At 41.7% G+C, this 20,278-nt stretch overlaps 1 protein-coding gene across 1 annotated transcript in view; it reads left to right on the forward strand.

Annotated features, from left to right (window-relative positions):
- RGL1 (ral guanine nucleotide dissociation stimulator like 1) overlaps nt 1–20,278 on the forward strand; it is a 52,754-nt gene that overhangs the window by 13,978 nt on the left and 18,498 nt on the right. The window contains exons 3-5 of the mRNA XM_033067096.1: nt 5,449–5,657; nt 10,906–10,983; nt 19,755–19,939. Coding sequence (XP_032922987.1) covers nt 5,449–5,657; nt 10,906–10,983; nt 19,755–19,939 — 472 coding nt within the window. The remainder of the gene's footprint in view (nt 1–5,448; nt 5,658–10,905; nt 10,984–19,754; nt 19,940–20,278) is intronic.

Raw genomic sequence — 20,278 nt, forward strand, 5'->3', positions numbered from 1 at the left:
AGTGTCCAGTCAAAGCCACCACAAGGAATATTTAATAATACAAGTTATGAAAATAATACATCCCTGGCATGCCTAAGAGGGAACAGTGTTATGGTGAACTGCAGATGTGCAAAACACGACAAACAAAAAAGAATCATCAATAATCTGATGATTCAGTTAACTCAATGACACCAAATCACACAATAGAGTGAGAGGCCTTGTATTGGTTTTGTTAAAATTCTTTCTAGCAAGAGAGATGATAGGCAGGACGGGAGGGAGCATTTGTAGGTAGAAAGCGATGAGAGGGTAAGAGCATAAATCGTACGAGGTAGAGCTGGAGATCTGGACCTGTTCAGGTGATTTTTTTTTTCCCTTTAAAAACCTTGTATGCTGCACAGTGAACCTCCTGGACAACTTGGTTCTCTTTGAATAATATGGCTTCGTTCCTTTGCTGCACAGATGGCTCTGAGTGGGTAAATTCAGAGCAGGAATTTCTATGTTCCCATGACTTGATCAGCACCAACATTTGTTAGAGCTGCACAATGCCATTTTAACCTAGACCTCTTTGAAGATTCAATTTAGTAATGCACTAGCTGAAACTCCTTTAGATGCATGCAGGGGGAGGTGATTAGTGAATTAGGCTTCTTTATTTTTGCTTTGATTCAGAGCAGGTCCCACAAAATTCTCCGATATCCAAATGAGTGTAAATTTGCATCGCTTCAGAAGGTGAGAGAATGCACAGCTCAGCACCATGGAATGCCTCTTGTTTCTTATTTTCCCCAGAGTGGCTTTAAGTAGCTGCAAGGTGTCCGAGTGAAAAGGTTCTAACTGAGCAGCAGCATTTGTGTAAGAGGCTTTTTTCCTTTTCTCTTTTTCCCCTCTAAATCTGCCCCACAGCTTTTGTGACTGTGCGGACAGACACCAGCCAGGCTGTGAGCTCGGAGAGAAAACAAGAATGCCTTTTGTGTCATGATCGTGGAATTAATTGGTCCTGGAAACGCTGGCTCGCTGCCAAGAATGGGTATTTATCTGGCAAGAAAGGAAAGGAAAAGGGTGGAGCTTTGGAAATCCAGGAATCCCCCTCCTTTTCGGAGCTTAGCAAAGAGTTCATAAACTTATTTTGGCTTCTGAGTTTGGCGCAGTCAGTGTGCAGAGCTCTGGTTTTGCGTGGGTGTTGTTTTTATTTTTTAATTTTTGTTTGGTTTGTGTTTGCTTGTTTGTTGTTTGGTTTGGTTTTGTTGTTGTTTGTCTTTTTAAGCAGTATCCAAAATGAGGAAATGAGAGTTGGTGAAGTGGAGAGAGTTCTGTGGGGAGCTGTGGCGTAATTTTATTTCATTTCATTTCCAAGTGCGCTGTAGGATAAAAGCATCTGCCTTTGTCTGCGGGACATCCAACGCTGGCCACCCAAGGCCTGCAGTGGCAGCCAGGCTTTCCAAGGCTGGAAATGCTTTTCCAGATCCTGTTTTCCCCTGCAGGCTGTGGCGGCAGCGCGGCCTGCCGGGCCCTCAGGCCTGAGGGGAGCGGCCTGGCCCAAAGACACCAAACACTTGTGACTGCTCCATAACATTAGCCCAGGCGCTGCTGTGTGCCATTGTCTGGGCAAAATCGGCACTTCTCTGAGGGGTTTTTTGTTCAAAGGTCATGTGGTGGAGTTGGGAGGCAGTGCACGTGAATGTGGGTCTGTCTGTCTGTCCGTCCTGCACCCACGGCACAATCCCGCGTCCGTCCCCTCAGTGTAAACTCCATCTGGGCCTTTGCTGCAAACAAACGCTTTGTCAGAAAAGTTGCTAATGTCTTTGCAGTTGTTCTATGTCAAAATACTTGACTAAGACAACTAAATTTCATCTGCCTTGCTGTTTTCTTTAATGATGTGTCTCTGCATGTTAAATGAAGGATATTTTAATTTTTTCTTCTCTGACTGACATTATGGATGCTTGTATTTCTGGAGCTTTTCAAGTTCAATCATTCCATGATTTGATTTTTTCCCCTGTTTTTTTATTTCCCCCAAGGAGGAGTGTAGATATTAAAGATATGTGTTGAAACACTTGTGTGTAAGGAAGCAATGTGAAAAAAATAAGGTTAAAATCACAAAGAACATCTAATTCCTACTTTCAGAAACAGTGACAATCTTGATTAGAGTGCTTTATTTTGAGTTGATGTACATGTTACTGCACTTCAGGCACTTTTTTTCCAGCATAGGGTGCCTGTCCAGTAAGTTAATAAAAACAGAGTGGAAAGCTCTCCATCTGGAAAAGCTGTAAGTTTCAAGGAAAGTGAAAAGCATTTAAAATCAAAATTGGTAAAAATGCATTTAAACTGTTAGTTAGATGCTCCTAAAAATAACTGCAGAATTTCTGAATAAAACAAATCTTTAGTGGAATGATAATGTTTCAAATGACTGAGCCTGAAGAATATTTGCTATCTCCTTTTCTTATTGTTCATTCCAGTTGTTTTAGTATTTTTTCCAGTCTGCGTAATGAAAAACAATTAGATTGATTTCATTCCATGATTCTCACTTGCAGAATCTCAACAGATAATATTTGCATTGGAAAAAACCTGCAGAGCAGTGGGGTGTTTTGGGTGAAAGCAATTTTTTCCAGCGCTATTTCTAAAACAATGACTACAGTTCTGTATGCCTGTTTGGGTAGCAGTCTGGTCCTGTACTGATCAGAGTTTAAACTTCCCTTTTTATCTTGAGTCTCTAATCCCTCTAGCTAGGCTGTAGCATTTATTTAGGCACTGGTGGCGTTTGTAGTTAATTCATATTCCCACTGGAGCTGAACAGGTAGTGTTTGGAGGAAGCTTTTCAGCCTGGATGTGTTTTGGTCTGCACAGAGCTCTCCTGTTTCAACAAGAACTGTGTATGTTGGTAATGTTTTGTGCTGCAGAGCTGTAAGATGATCACCTTAAAGACAGTGGGCCTCTCCAAAGGTGCAGCATTGCCAAGGCTTAGTAAAATTGCTGGAATTGCACTACATTAGTACACACACAGCCTCAGAAAATAAATATTTGCAAGGATATACCTCTGTTTAATCTTTGTACATTTGCTTTTCAAAGATGTTGTCTATTTTGTAGGAAGCTACTTGCTCATCACTTACACTTGCAAATTATCAAGGTTATAATCAAAGGGAGATTTTAGAAGACATAAATCAGACTATAAAATGCCATATCTGTTTTATAGGACCAAGAAAATGTTACCGAAGCCCTGAAATATTGAGGTCTCTGTTAGACTGCTGGAGACAGTGCTGAAGGAGACAAAGAGGAGCTCAAAAGCTTTTTTTTTGTTCTTTAGGTGCACAAAACAGTGCAAAACTGTTGTCATTTGTTGGTACCACTAACAGTAGTCACCCTGCACCCCTGTCAAAAATTGCAAAGAGCTTTAGGAGCATTTTTTTCATGGCAGTGAGTAGTGTTCCTCTGAGCAGAAAACTCTAAAGCAAACATGAAAACTCCTTTGCCTTTGGGTAGCCTGGTTGTGTCAGTGAAGAGATGCCCTCTTGATTAAATCCAGACTGAGCAGTTTCCTGTTAGCATGAAACTCAGCCCACAAGGTCTTAGTCTCAAAGCCTGTTATTGAGCTTGTCTGCCAAGTCCCTTTTCCTTTTACAGGCAGAATTGCTGAAATAATACAAATACAAGCAATCCCAAAAACTCTCACAATGATTTCTAACAGTTTGATATTTTGCTGACAAAGTTTTAGATTTTTCAGAAACTGGGTCGGTTTTGTTTTGCTTTGGTGGGATTTTTTGGGGGTTTTGTTTCTTTTTAACATTCTCCCAACATGATGTCTTGGGGAAGTTGTAGTCTTGCAATTAATGGAAAATGTTGTGCATGTATCGGTCTTGCAAGCAGATTCTGCCCTTGTTTTGATGAGAGAATGAGAGGTTTTATGTGCCCTGAGAAAATATGCCCATAAACCATTACACTGTGAGTGGGGTAATCTGCTGGATCAAAAATTAAGAGTTAAATACAGTGGTGCAGACTTCCTTCCCTGTCTGAAAGTGGTTGTATTGTGTAACTAGTTATTTTCAAAAGGGTATCGTAATTGTAGGATAAAGAATTAGCAAGAAAATTGCGGGGTTGTTTTTTTTTTATGCAACCAAGTTTTGCTTAAGGAAAAGTTTGAATAAAAGAGAGTTACACAGTGGTGGCAACATATCCCATTAATAATGTTTCTATAATGACAGTGTCATACATCATTCTAGGTACACTTTTAATTCATTTTTATAATTCATGTATTTCCAGATGCACCTTTAAGTCAGATATGTTACAAGTTATACACCTTTTGAAAAGCCATAAGATCCATAGAACAAAGTGCAGCAAAATATTTCCCTGTCTAGTCTGTTTTGTTTTTGTTTTTTTAATACAGACAGTAATGTTGTATTTTAATGTTACAGCAAGGGTTTGTTGGATCTCATTAATCTGGGAAAAGAGATAGCAGAGCTTTGTAAATAATATTGGAGACAGAACTTTAGAATGATGTTAGAGACATCTATATTGTTTAAAACTGAAAAGGATGTCTATTAGAAACAATTCCAAAGCAGTGGAGGGTAGTGATGTAAATAGGAAGTGGGTGGGGTATCTCTCCTGAATTATCTTATTAATAGATGATTTTTTTCCTTTGTGTTTGGTCAGTATCTCGAGCCAGGGTTGGTAGCGACTGTCTTTAACATGCTGTCTTCATGCCCTCAGTATCAAGGTTTTTCAGTAAATATTGGACATTTTTTATTTATAATCCCATTTTTTATCCCACATACTTTACAAAATAGGATTTAAACCAGTTACAAAAATACTTTTCTGAACTGCTCTCTAAATAATGGCATAATTTTAGGAAATGTTATTTCAGACTCAAAGCAGACTGTAAGCATTTAAAACAAATGGTGTTTAAAAAACATACCCACACACAATCCCAAACCCTAGATTTATGGACAAATATTGTGCCAAGTGGAAACTCTAAGGGAAAATTGGAATGTTAGAATGCCTTTTTTGTGAGATGAGTTTGACATCCTCCTTGCAAAAGTATCTTGAAATGTTTTTGTACCAAATATGTTTCGACCTTGGGTCCTGTTTGACACCCCAAAGTTTTTCAGCAAGGGAATCACAAGTGCCAGTGCTTCAATTATGGTTTTCATGTTTATTCAGAAGTGAAATGAAACACTGAATTATCCCTTTTTTCCCTTCAGTAATATTAGTCTTTTAGATAATGATATATGGTGGAATCATGACTTGATTTGGTAGTGGTCACACTGTACAATGTTTTTTTGAGCATGTTAGAGAAATGTTTTAAAATAAAGTAATTTAAAAACTCCATTATTTAATACAGCATTTGATGCTTGGAGAGCACCAAAAATTGACAAAATCATTTAGTAACGGGTGATGACCAATTCCTGTGCAAAGATAGGATTTAATCTGTGTCAGGGATCTGTCTCCTGCCTGATTTTTATGCTTTGTTTGTCTTTGCTTTTGTAGGGTGAAGGAGACCAATTACCCCCAGAGCACACTGTCAGACAGTATGAAACATCCAAGATCAGGGCTATAAAAGCTGGAACTTTGGAGAAACTGGTGGAGAACCTTCTCACAGCTTTTGGAGATGCGGATTTTTCCTACATCAGCATCTTCCTTGCAACATACAGAGCCTTTGCTTCTCCCAGGGCAGTGCTGGAACTTCTTCTGGACAGGTGAGAGCCACTGCTGTGCAGTGGAAACAGACCCATCATTTACACACAGGGGAGAGTTGTTCCCTTGCTTTTAATAAGCATGGATTTAATAACCTGTTGTCAAGAATACTGCAAAATCCAGAATTTCAGCATAAACATCCAGTCTATAAATGCATTGCTGCTCACATCAAAGCAGAGGTGAGGAAAGTGTGCCATGTCTGGCTGCTAAAGAGCCCACTTGGAGCAACACAGCAAAATTAATACAAGCTTCCTCCAAAAAACCCAACAGAATGCATGAACTGCAAAGTCCTACCTAGAATAGATTCCCAAATTTTGTTGGATACCAGTATTTTCAGAGCTAGCTCTTCTATTTGGGGCTGCTGATTTGGAACAGGGATTGTACAGACACAAGAAAGAATTTGCTCCTGTCCTACTACATCATATGAATATGCAGCCATAAATTTTTGCAGACAGCTCAAGAGCTGCTAAATGTTGTAGGAATAGCTTTTAGGGTCAGACTGTTAAATCATGGCTGCTGTGTCCGCACAAATGCTTGGAACACACAGCATTAGTTTCTCACACTAAATTCTAACTGTCTGGGTCAGGGTGCTCTTATTTTGGCAGTGTCATATTTGTTGCACTTTCAGAATCCATGATTCACAGAAATGGTTGCTCTGGCAGGAAGTAATTAGAACAGAGAAGTGGCATAAGAACTCCTAGGCTTTAATTTTGGCTCTCCCACTAGGTAGATAAGGAATAAGGCATGGATAAATTATCTGTGCTTTTCTATCTGAAAAGGATAATCCTGGCTGCTTCATAGGAATGCTATCTGGCTCAGTTAGTAAAGATAATAATAATAAGCTGACAGTCAGGTAAGCAGTCAGCTGAGAAAAGAGCAGCCATCCTGAAGAGCAGACTTGGTTACAGTTACATTGACTGTTCTGTGCTTTGTCTCTCAGTCCATCCCAGTGCTGGTTCAGAATGTGAGAAGTTATAAAAATTGACAGTGGATACATACAAGAATATAAAAACATTGAGGCTCTAAGGAAGTTGCCCCTGCCTTCCTCCTCTCATACTGGTTTAAAAGAGGTGAAAATGTCTGGAGAACAGGAAAAGCCAGGAGAACTGTCTCCATAGAACAGAACTCTCTTTTCTGAGCCCAGTTTTGATCTTGCTGGCTTGGGTACCTCTCTGAGCAAGTTACAATATCCGCTTCAGAGGATCAGGCTGCCTGATCTTGTCAGCACCATCCCCAGCCCTTTTTAATACATGACAGGATCCACAGGAGATCCTAGGGGGTTACCACTTCCTTCCCTTCTCACAAGGCATAGGAATGTAGTGCTTAAGAAACCATGGATGTGATGTTTCTCTTGGCTTTCTGTTTATCGTGGATAATCTAGAATTCTATGACTTGGGAGAAAATATAGATTAAACTTAGGCTATAAAAGTTGGAGTGATTTACATGTTGCTGAGGAATATGGACTTGAGAAGAAAAGCAGATGTTGTAAGGAAATAAAAGAATAATAATTTGATTTTAACCAGTTTGGTTTTCATCTCTAGATTAGTTAGAATAAGTAGCCCGGAGCCTGCATTTTTTTGCAACTTTGTTTTTAGTGATACTTGTTAATAATCAGAGTACAGAGACTAAAGTGGGTGTCAGTGCATAATTTGTGCTTTGTTTTGTGTGCCAGTGAAGTAATAATGAAAAAGGCAATCTCTTTAAAAAAAAAAAAGAAGGCAACACAGCTTTGGCATTTTTTAGTTTCATCTGAAGAGCTTGAGCCCTGTCTCTTATTCCTGGGGATAGAGCAGGGTTGTGGAGTAAAGGAACAATTAGAAGTGCTGAGCTCTTGTTTGGTCCAAGGGAGAACAGTGATGTGACCAGATCAACAAACCCCCTTCCAGCTTTTTACAGATGAACAGCTCCTTGGGAGAGAGGATGAGGGAACAGAATCCACATCATTTACAGGATATTGTATTTTGTAGGGATATGCTCACTGAAAAACTTCCTCCACAATGGATTTGTGGAAGCTGGATCACCCTCAAGCCCAGTGCATTCAGTTTATGCTGGATTTGCTGTGGATACAGTGCTGCAGAATTGTCTGATGAATGTGTTAGAATTACACAAACCCACCCTACACAAAAAGTCCTGGGACTCTTGGGAAAATGTCCTGGGAAATGTGCTTATTCTGTACCCTAAGTGTTTGGGGAAACCTGTTGGTCATGGGATGCTATCTGCAGGGTATCCTATCCAGGCAGTGCACTGCTGACTGAGTTTGGGGCAGGAAGCATTTAAGGTGGCCAAAAGCAGGTGAGGTGCTCTTCCCTGAGTCAGGGAAGCAAATAAAAATGCTGATGCTGTGCTTAAGAGAAACCTTAGTTTTAGAAACAATTTTAGAAATCTTTTTGGTGCATTTTTTAATTTTCATTCCTCCAGGACTTCAAATCACCTCTTTGCTTTTGATTAAATTTGAGACAGAAGCCCCATTAATTTTTTTAGATTCAGCCTATGATGGTTTTCTTTTAAGAGAGAAGTCACTAGACAAAATCTTGAGCAAAGGCTAGTATGTTGAGAAGTGAGTGGGACGACTTGTGTTTCCAAAGCTATTTAGGAGTAATTGAACATCCACATCCCTTCAGCATTCATGGGAGTTTGGCATCTAAGTGCAGCAGACAGCTTTGGAAATGTGCCAAGCTTTTAACACTGTATGTTCTGATATTTTCTAACTGTTTGGTACAAGTGGGCAGGGAGAGTTAAAAGAAAAATATCCTGGTGGCATTTTGATGTGGAATCCTTCCATGAAAGTTCCTGGAGGGAAGGAGAGTGGCTTCTCCTGGCCCTGGATGTGGGGATACAGTGTAGTGCCTTTGGTATTCCCAGAGGGGTATTCCAAAGTGTGATGGAAGCCAGAGTTGGGTAACTGTCCAGATGAGGTTAGAAGGAGGCCAAATTCCTCTGTTCCATAATGTTTTTAGCCCTGATAACTGTGTTCCTCAGAAGTGGAGCTGTGCTGTGCTTGGCACAGGCACAGAGAAAGTAGCAACCAGTCCCTGTCTGGAGCAGTTTACAGAGGAGGGAATTGGGACTGTTTGGAGGGAGAGTTGGAGCTGGGTAATGACAGGGAAGAACAAGTAAGATGGATGTTTCCCATTCATTCCCTTTGCAGGAGGATGGTTTGCTGGGGGGCAGATGGAGAGGACAGGGGAGGTGGAGCATTGAAGGAAGGGGTCCTGCACTTCCTGCAGTAGCAGAGCCACACGTTTTGGGACAGCAGCTTTGTGGTGTTTGACTCACTGTTGTTCCTGTGGCATCTATTATTTCTTTTTCCTTTATGTCAGGTGGCTTATCTACTCAGCTAGAGAAGTGATTTCACTTCCATGACTCCATGTGTGTAGGATTCAAGCCACCTTATCTTTCCTGAGGATCTGGCCTTCCAAATTCCTTGTTTCAGTGCCTACAGGTTTGTTTAAGGCTTTGTTTGGGGCCGTTGGAGAGACCACCTTTCCTTATTATTTCTGAGTTATTCAGAGTATTTTCCTCCTTCCCTCTTAACAGAGACGCAGGGATGCATTTTCCACTGTTTTCCAGTATTTAAACATTCAGTATTACCCGTTACATTCTAGTCTCATTTGCTTAGTCAGTCCCTTTGAGTGCAGTCTGTAACTTCCCAAATGCCAAGCAAGGCTGAAAAGTTCTGTGGGCTACAGGATCCTTTTGTTTCCCGTGTCTCTTTTTGTATGCAAAGCATTCCTACAAGGCTGGGCAGTGAAAGACTCTTTGTCCGGGAGCTGCTGAGAACAGAGTGCTGGAAGGCTGCAGAAAGGCTGCTCTTTACATCAGTTGTGTTGTTAACTCCTCCTAACCCGTATTTAATGACCTGTTGTTCATGGAGGGATGAGAGATAGGCAGAGATTTACATCTGACAACTTCAGGAAGTGTTAGTTATATCCTTTTCCAGTTTTGCAGAGAGAACTACCTGCTCTTTATTGCCATCCTACAGATTTCTCCTGTAAAACTCAGCTTGTGTCTCTAGTGGGATTTAAGCACAAGTGCCTAATGTTCTGCAAAGATATATTTAATATTTCACACAGTAGTAGGACAGCGACACTGGGACTCATCTCAGTACATTTTCCTAAAAAAATTAGTTTTGAAAACTGAATGTAAAAATTTAATTTGTATTTTAAAAAAATTCCCCAGTGGAAGAAAATGCCTTTTGTCTGCTGGCTGTGTTTTAGGCATCTTACAGAGTAGATGGCAGTGGAGAGTGAAATCCTCTCCCTTTGACAACGGGTCTGTGATTCTTATATACAAAGCCTCAGACCAGTACTTGAGAGGAGCATAAAATTACCACCACTTCCATCCATTGAAATGTTTTTGGATGAGTTTGTGACAGTTCTGACATGAGCCTTTGGGACAGAAACAGCTCACCATGTTCTCTCTCACTGAGGTTGTAGCACAAGTAGTATAAGGATGCACTTGTTTAATCTCTTCAGATTAATTGAGATGTATAAACCTAAATGGATAAAATCAGCTTGTCTTATTCTGGACAGTGAGTAATCATTCACCTTCGTTAAACCTGCCTGTAAGGAGCCATGAAATTCTTAATGGATAATTGTGGAGCTGTGTATCTGAAACAATAGGCACTCCTGCTGAAAATGAAGTGCATGATCCTGCCTGCAAGGCACAGGGTTGTGCCTTGTAGGTAACAGATTTCCCTTTGGCACTGTTGGAGTTGTGCCCATGGATCCCTCTTTCCCAGTGGTGTTTTCACAGCATTGTGGGCTTTTCTCGCTGTATCAGGAGTTTGGGCACAAAGTGAGCACTTGCCACCTAGCAAACCTTGAAATAACGCTTGGAGCTGTTAGGAATGGCAGGTGCTAGAGACACAGAAGTGGTTTTGGAGAAGGGGGTTGTGTTACAGTCTTGTTGCACACTGGAATATTGCCCTGGGAAAGATGGAGTGAAAACAGGCAGAAGGATCTTGGAGCTGTGGGCAAAGACACTGTTGTGTTTGATTCCTCCTGTGTCTAGGCTGCTTCATATAAACTAACAATTAGGTTGGAAGATACTGGCTGTTTCTTTAGGAATTTTCCCCTCCTAAATGGAATAATCTTCAAGGTCCTTAATTCCACCCACCTGTTAAGATTCCATTTGGTTTGAGCTGGAAGCACTTTGTAGTTGTTTATGGGAATTGTGTATGAATGATGCTATTTGGGATTTTGCTTTTATTCACTAGAGTTTCTTCTAAACATCCATCTCCTTTTTCAGGTTTGGAAACCTGGAGACCTCAAGCCATGGAGAAGTGGCGAACCTGAATTCCTTGGAATCTGAGATGGTACTCAGGGCGTAAGTATGGATTTGCACTGTGGAGCAAGCCCCAGACAGGATTTGGTCTTGGAGGAGGATGTGGGCAGCACTGTTTGCATGCTTAAACAAGCTTGTGGAAAGGCCAAATACCAATTGTCTTGTAACATATCCAATAATACAATCCCGGCATCTTTTACAGGGAAATTGTTTTGAAATTAAACATGAGATTAACACATCTAGGCCAATATTTTGCTTATTAAACAGACAAGGAGTGTTTGTTTCCTCTGCCTTATCTGTGGCAGTAAGTGGTTGTTGCTTATGAGTGATTTTACTGTCATTACAGCAATGCCTGCAGAGCAAAGCTGGGGGTGTCTCAGGCTATGTGTGTGCATGGATCTTTTCCATTAGTGCCCTGTGATTTACAGTGCTGCTTTTAGAGTGAAATTTAAATTCTGAGGTCATCCTCATTTGCAAAAGAAATAGCAAAGCTGTTTTGAACTGCAGTTTAAATGAGAAAAAGGCGGTTTGGCTATCCTCCTAGGGTTTTATCTTCAGACGTTGGGTGTAAAATGTGCCTTAGGTCATCAACATTTGTACTTTGACATCTGTGGTTTGCATGCACTGTGGCATGCGTGGTTGTATTTGATTACAGAATGAAGATGCTTGATTCTTGTTGGCATTACTGGTTTTCTGTTACTCTTGACCCATGGGACTTGACATAGGAGCTCAACACTTGGTCTTTCCTGGCTGATAAAGTATTTTGCTCCCATTTTGCCATGAGAACTCCTCAAAGGACAGCTGGTAGTTAAAACTTGGTTACAGGCACCAAGGAGGCAGCATGATGTCATGGGTAGAAGGAATAAACACACAGCCAGTGGTTCCCACACTTCCATCCAGACTGAGCTCTAGGGTCTCTTCTAACTTTGGGCAAACCATTTGATGTCCCCTGATCTCAGTCATAAAACATGAGCTAAAGCTGTACCCTTCCTGCAGAATAGCTGAAGGATTTATTCTGGGGGTGAGGAATTAATTTTACCAGTATAAACCACAGTGGGATTAATCCCCCAGCTACCTTTTTGTGCACCCAGAAGACTTTGAGGATGAGATGGAGAGAAAAAGGGTGAAAGTAATCTTGATGTTACCTGTGTCACTTGGGCTTTGGGCAAAATACATCAGCTTGTAGTTATACCTGCAGGTGAGGGTGCAAGCAGATAACATTTAGCATGAGACTGTTTGTTTGTTTCTTTGTTTGTTTGTTTTTGGTGGAATTTTTTTGCTCCTGACAGTTAACTCCTGTAGTTTACCAGCCTTGGCGGTTGCTTCCTGCTACATTAATGCTCTCTTCCCTCTTGGCACATAACACCTTTGCACCTTTGAATGGACAAATGGATGAAGCCTGTGGTCCTATTCCTGTGGTAACTCAACTTCTGATGAATTTTCTGACAGATTTTTCATTAATGTTGTTCATAGCAGCTGATTTTGTTCTTTGGCCTTCATAAGATACCTTTTTTATGTGAATGTGGTATCTTTATTCAAATCCGTGTCTATAAAAAGTTCAACAATGAAGCTGTCAGCAAAGCTGTTTGTCAGGTATATATGCATGTTTAAACAGGTCCCATATAAATATGAATTCACTTTCCTTCCTTAAAAACTTCCATTGCTTTCAGTTGCTCTGGCTACTCGTCTCTTAGATACCATTAATGGTATCTGGAAGGTGTTTGGCTTTGTAGTCTTGTTGTGAAACATGTACTTCTGGTAGTTCAGGTTTTCTCTTGTCTGGGATACTTCCAATATAATTGCATTTACCCTGTTTTCCCATAGAAGAGAAACATGATATAATTGTGCTTTTGGTTTTATATGACTTGGAGAAATAGGAGGAAGCGGCAGTAGAACCTTGTTATTTCTTGCCATTAACTCTGTATTTCTCAGAGGAAAAATATCTCATGGGGAATCCTGTGGTCTGTGGCCAGAGAGAAACCTTCTCCATTCATGAGACTTCTGTGGTGACAGCTCAGAGGCTTTAAAAAGGGCCATTAGAAGTGGGATGCAATTTAAAGCATTTCCACTGGTTAGTCACAAAAAAATTCTGCAGAAGTTAAGAACAACTGCAGGAGGAGAGTTCGTGACTCCTTAAGTACCTCATGGAGCCTGAAAGAAGGAGGGGTAGCAAAAACTGAAGGTATGTGTGGAAGGAACATTGTCCTGTGTGGTGCACTGTAAGCCCACAGGTTACTGCCTTCTACCTTGAAATTCTCTGTTCTTTGTGCACTTGTAGTATAGAGCTGTGGTGTATTTTGAGGAGAATGCCTGATGTAAATGATCTATTTTTTTTAACATTATGTGAATATTCCACTTGGTGTTTATGTATCTGCTTCAGTGTTCAGACCTGCAGATCCTAAACTAGGGCTTGAGCACATTTGTGGCACAGCCTTGTTAGAGGGGCTTGGGGGACCTTTAAGCCTGCCCTTCTGTTCCCAGATCCTGCAGTGGTTCCAGACTGCTGCAGTGATGTGTAGTTGTTACTGACCCAAGGTCACTTCAGCTGTGTTGCACTTTCTGCCAAGGGGCCTTTCTCCTCCTCACTTGAACATCATTCCTGTCATTTTTTGGGCTGCTGGAGTGGTCCAGAAATTGTGTATTTCAGCAGGGATCTGACTTAATTACATCTAATATGTGGTTTAAACAAAAGTACCATACTTTTCAAAATACTTTGATCTTAGAGTTGTGAATAAACTCATCAAAACCATCAAAAATTTTTTAAACTTCCAACAACCTGCCTTTTTTGTTCTCTATCAGGACCCCCTTAGCTTTTCATGTTCGGTAACTTGCTTTCCATACTTCTCATTACTTTCACTCACTCAGTTCATGATCACAAGTAACAGAAGAATAAAGTCCAGAAAAGGTCACATATTCCAGCTAAACATCTGAGTTAGATGGACTTCAGCCTGTGTTTCCAGAGTTGTAGTGCTGTGTCTCTTAATTGTCTGATATAAGAGTTGAAAGGAGTAGTTTGTTTGACCCTCTACTGACTATGAGTAATTTTTTTTGTTCTTCCCATTACCAGATCAACAAGATTTCATTGTGCTGTATCTCATGCTGCATGTTTTTGAGTTAAGGGATGACAGACTTCCCTTGTCATTGTAGGTTGTTGTTGTCTTTGGAGTCTTCTGTGTTCTCTACATGGTTTTTAGCTTAGGACTTCTGTTCACATTCAACAAAATGTGTAATGCACCAAGGTGTGTGACAATTCAGAATAAAACCATATATATGTTAAACACAAACAAATTATCAGCATGATTAATTCCATTAAGACTTAAAAAGAGGTTAATAGAATCTCTAATTTAATTTGTTTATGTTCTTGCATTTTAAATGAGGTTATATAATTCAAATGTGTTGTTTGGTACATGTCACCTGATGGAAAGCAAATGAGGAAAGAAAGTAAAGCAAAAAGTAGCTCTTTCTCTTGCTCTTTGCACCTTATCAGGCAGAGTCATGGAAAACCTGAATGGGATTGTCACCTCCTCGAGATATTCAGCACCTTTATGTATTCTGGGAAGGGGGTCAGCAAGCCAAGCAGCTGATGCAGTGTGGGGCCTTCAGTCCTCCCCAAATGGCCAAATGTACTGCCCAGGAGATAGAAATAATGCTTTTGGTGGTAGGACCTATCACCTGATCTCTCTTTGGAGCAGACCAGTTCCTCAGTTAACTGTTAACTCTCTTAAAAGGTTGGGTTGTCTGTGCAGGGTGATCTGTGGAACAACTTGTGCCATTTTCCTCCTCTAGTGAAGGACGGTGTAATTTTGATTTCTGGGATTTTGATTTCTGGGCAATCAGTCCACTTGTGGCAGATAGCTGCTCTCAAAGTGCAGGCTCCATGAATTTAAAGAGGTGATGTGTTAAAAGAGCAGCCACTGCTTTCCATGAAGGTTGACATTGAATACCAGACTGAGGACTGGAACTGAGAAAGGAACATTAAACCTTCACAATTTAAAAATACTGTAGCTGCTTGCACCTTCTAGGATTCAGTGGCTCTGCAGGATCCCGAGATGTCTCTGGGTAGTGTGAGGGTCCCAAGCCAGGCCATGGCACTGGAATCCCTTGCTAAACCTGTGACACTTGGGAGATGGGACAGTACATCAACAAGAGGTGCTGAGCTGGCTGCCACCAGTTCTAAAATTTGTGTCAGTGCAGTTCCCAGAAGTGATTCATTCCTGTCCAGACACACAAAAAGCTATCCAGGCTGGCAGTCCAGGCTTGCCTTGGTGTTTGCATTTGGGGAGCCTAGTTTGATGTTAACTGGAGACCTTACTCAAAAACACAGGAGTACAAACCTGAGATTACCTGTAGGAAAGGTTTTTCAGAGAGGCAGACAGTGTTGCCATGTTGGTCTGTGGACTTGGACCATGATTATTTGTTTGTTTGCTTTCCAAAGGTCTAACATTAGTACTGCCATGGCTTTTGAATCCTTGAGTAACAGCAGAAAATCCTTTCAAGCCTCCTCTTGGACTACAAGGCTGTGATTTCCTTCTGTTACTGGCTTTGGTTTGCTGGTTTGGAGTCCATTGGTGGTGCTTTCCCTCAGATGGACGACAGGCCACAGAAATGAATCAAAATACTTGGGCATTTTTCACTTGTCTTGAATGTCAGCTCATAGTTGCATCTGCTTTATTATCAAAATGTGGAATTTATTTGTTATTAAAACTTGGAATGTGGCACAATTGAAAACCGCAGACAAAGCAACTTGAAGCTAAACTGAAAACTTGTTTCATTCCACAGCATTTAGGGGAAATGGTTCAAATAGAGAAAATTAAGGAATTACTCAGTGACCACATGGCACGTCTTGCATGTTCACTTCTCCTCTTTTGCACTAAAATAGCAAATACCAAAACCTTCAGTGTAGTACCACGGCATTTGGAGTTTTTCATTGTGACAAGCAAACATTCTCCCATGGCTTTTTGTGCATTCAGATCTTCCTGATGAAAACCTTGTCTTTTGGTTCCTTCTGAACCAAACATTCCCACTGGGAAACAATGTGCACAGTTACAGCACTGCAGAAGTAAAACTGGGCCTGAAACATTGTACTCCAGGACAGTAGACACCAAAGGAATGTGAGACAAATGGAAGAAAATTGACTGGAAGCTTCTGGTGCCTGGGAAATCCATGGTGGGGAGCAGTTAAGATGCATTTGAGAGAGCAACAATCATTCATTCCAGTAAAGCAAATTAAGCTCAAACAACATCAGAAACCAGTGTGGTTACATGAGAAGCAGAGTCAAACACAGGGCAGTGGAAGAGTGGGAGAGTTACGAAAACAACCAGAACCAAGCAGAAAAGAATAATTAGAAAGGAAAATAATGATTGGCATCTCAATTAAAACACAGAACAGCTAGCAGAGCTCTTCCCTTAGTGGCTTCATGTGTAGAAGTCTCCCATATGTTATTGAACAAGTTTTTCCCAAATCAGAAAGAGCTGATCATTTGCTGGAAGTCATCAGAAAGGTGACTGTGGTCAGGTGGGGTTGGTCTCTTCTCCTGGTCACCACTGACAGAATGAGAGGACAAGCTATACCAGGGGAAATTCAGGTTCGACATTAGGAAAAAGTTCTTTACTGAAGGAATGATTGGGCACTGGAATCATCTGCCTAGGGAGGTGGTGCAGTCACTGTCCCTAGTGGTGTTTAAAAACAGACTGGATGTGGCACTCAGTGCCATGGTTTAGTTGATGAGGTCATAGGTTGGATTGATGATCTCAAAGGTAGCTTCCAACCTAATCAACTCTGTGATTCTGTGAAATGATGTCTTTAATTGCTGTCAGATCCTGTCAGGACTGATTGAGTTGTCTCCCCAGTAGAGACAAGGCATGCAGAATTCCCATGTGGTGGAGAGTCTCATTTCCCACCTCCACTGGGCCCTGCTGAGCTGACAGAGCTGTTGGACTTGGAGCTGCCACAGCCCTGCCACCTTTGCAGCTCATGGGCAGAGGGGGTGGCTGTTCTTGGTCCCAGTTTGTGAACAACAGGCTCAGTTACACTTCTCTGCCCACCTGGATAGGTTTTGGAGACTGAAACCTCCAGAGATGGGCTCCAAGCAAAACTGGTGTGGAAATTAGAAGGCTTTCTGATAGGTGTGAAACTTGAAAGCATTGCTTAGCAGAGCCTGGAGTCTGTTGGCAGCAGCACAGGAGTTAAGCATTGAGGGTTTTTTGTATAGGCAGGAAAGGAAGAATTCATAACTCAGAATGAACCCATGAAAAATGTAGTCTGTAGTTTCTCTCCTGTCTGAGCTCTTGGAAGGCCCCTGTTCCTATCTGAGTCTGTTGAGTACAGAGAATTTCTTTGCAGGGGCAGCAAATATAAAGCTACTGCAAGATATGGGCAAGTGTCCAACCCATTTCTGGAAAGCTGCATTACTCCCTGACACTCCAGTAGAGCAGCCAGGCAGCAGGAGGTCACTAGGGCACAGTACCTCTTCTCTCTTTCCTATTTCCCCTTTTGACTGAAATGATTTTGCTGGCAAATTCAGTGTCTGTAACAGCTGTGAACTCTTCACCCTGCTCTGGGACACTGTATCTGTCTTAAACTCTGTTTATTGTTCAGCTTAAGAGAGTGACCACCAACCAAGTCTGGAAACTGAGCTTAGTGTAGAGAGTGTGTGAACAATATTAGTAAAAGAACTTGCCCTGTGGAGAGGCTTCTCCTTCCAAATCATGGCTGAATTGATAAATGGTTGTAGGAATAGAATACCTAGCCTGGCTTTTGGTGTTGGGACCAGGAGACATGATGGTTTGTGATGTGGGTGGGGAAAAGGAGCATGGGGCAGGAGGGAATGCACTATTTGGGCATGGAGTGAGGCACAGTGTTCCCTGCCTGTGGTGGGAATGGGAGGAAAATGCTGTGGGCATAGGACAGTGGTGTTGGTGTGACAGCATTCTGGGTGTGTGTGGGGCTAGAGAGGACAAGTGAAATTGGGAGGGTGGTGGGAGAGTCTGGCAGCATCAGTGGGGGCATCTACTTGTGGTCTTTGTTGGCCTTGGGATGTGGAGCTGGTCTGGCACTGTTGGTTGTGCCACAGCTTGTGATGCAACCTGAAATCCAGAATGTATTTGCATGCTAATTTTTGACTGTAAATACTTTTTGTAGCTTTGAAATTGTAATTTCAGCATTTCTCCTGTCAGCAAGCCTAACCAAAGAATATTACCAACAGATTTCCAAATACTTTAATTGAAAATTCAAAGTTGCCACATTATCAGAACAAGAAGGGAAAGAAACAACAGACTTAAATGGATGCAAGTTGTATGAAATCTCTCTGGTATTAAAAGTTAATTGTGTTTTGAGGAAAACCTCCACAGTTCAGATGAGACACAGAGAGTGGGAGAAACTCTCTTTACTGTTTCTTAACTATTGATTTATTTTGGATGCTGCTGAGCAGCTGAGTTAACCAGAGACTGCTATGGTTTCCCAGCTTGCAGCAGGAATGTGCCAGTATTTGTACACAGCTCCAATAGAGAGTTTCCTGTGCTGGAAGAGACTTGAGATGCAGGAGTGATTTTGGAGACATGGAAAGTTCAGGGCCTTTTTCTCACGAAGTTTAGGTGTGTATTGTGCCTTTTATTCTGAAATAAGGAGTTTAAAGCTTTAAGAAAAGTGGTTATTTTTTAGTAATTTTCTGTTTTTGCTACACTGAGCTGAAAATTGTCAACAACGTTGCAAATTATTTCTGGAAAACCATAACCTAAATTGTTTTATTTTCTTACAAAATCAAGTTGAAATGATGATAAATCCATGCAAATATAAGTTCTAAGGGCATTCCCACAAGCATGTATTGTGCAGTATCTAAGTACCAATCTAATAGATGGCTGTGGATGAAAACCTACATAAATCAGGAAAAGCAAACAGATCACTTTCCCCCCTCCCCCCAGCTTCAGGCAGGGTGGAAACCACGCTGAGTCATCAGCTCTGCTTCCCCCTCATCCCCCTCCATCTGTAGAAGGATTGTCCATGGGTTGGTGTTCTTTAACTGCACGTATCTAAAAAAGTCTGGGATAACCTCCCTGAACAAGATTCAGTGGTGTTACAGCTCATTAAGCATCCTTCTCCTGCTCTGCCAGCATGAGTAGGACATCCTTTTTGTGTGCTGTAATTTGACAGCTCCTCCTTGGTCTGTGCTGAAGATGAAATCAAGACTGCTGATACATTTTTAATCACTGAGATTAGCAGGATCACTGTGTCTCCTGGCTCAGCTCTCTTGGCACTCCCAGGCTGGCTCTGGCATGGGCAGCCTTGTGCTGCAGTGAGGGTTTTATCCTCCAGGATGAGACAATCCCACTCACTGTGGGGGTTACGCTCAGGATTGTCTCCTTTTTCCTCCACGAAAGCCTCAGTTTCATGAGCAGGCAGGCTTTGTACCAAGACTGTAGATAAGGAGGAGCCTGGCATGGGGGGATATGCGGCTCCAGTGTGGTCCCCAGACTCTGCAACTGAGGAAAGGCCCCAGAGGAAGCGTTTGATTTAGCATTTCCACTGGGAAGTAGCCATGAATACCTTGTTTCCTCCCTGCTATTTTCCCACAACATCCCAGGAAGTGTTATGGAGCAAACATTGAGCTTTTCCCAGTGACTCAAGCCAGAATGAAGAAATGTTTTGCTGTTGATGGTGTGTGTTGTGTCTGGTGGCTGTTAAACACGGCTGTGGTACAGCTCAGCACAGATGATTCAGGTGGGCTGTAATGTCTCATGTGTTTGTTGTTCTGTTGGATACAGGTACACTCAGTTCCACGTGGATGCAAACACTGTGTTCTCTCTGTTTACTTGTAGTGAAATAGCATCAGTCTTACGGGCCTGGCTCGATCAGTGCTCGGAGGATTTCAGGGAGCCCCCTGACTACATGTGTTTGCTGAAGTTGCTGGATTATCTGAAGAACAATATGCCCAATTCTGACATGGAGAGTAGGGTGCAGAACCTCTTGAAGCAGTTTCAGAACCAAGAAGTAGAAGCTGTTGGTGAGTTACCATTCCCTTCTCTCTTTCTGTCCTCCCAGACTGTAAGGTGCCCCAGGGATTTATGTGCAGTACATTTCACACCTCTCATGCTTATCAGTAATATTGTGAGGCTCACCAGTGGCTTTTGTCTTGGTTTTTTTTTGTTTTTTTAAAAGGAAACCCAACCTCGTGTGAGGCTGCAGGCTCTGTGAGGGATGAAATAGTGTTACAGTGTGAGGTACCTATGTCTGTTCATCCTGGGGTGGCTTGGGAAATGCAACACTTCTCTCATATTTAGCCAAAGCTTTGAGATTGCTGCAGCAGCCAACTGGTGAATTGTCAGCACACTTCCCATGCTAC

Source organism: Catharus ustulatus, chromosome 9 (genome assembly GCF_009819885.2).
Source record: "Catharus ustulatus isolate bCatUst1 chromosome 9, bCatUst1.pri.v2, whole genome shotgun sequence".
NCBI classification, from domain to species: domain Eukaryota; kingdom Metazoa; phylum Chordata; class Aves; order Passeriformes; family Turdidae; genus Catharus; species Catharus ustulatus.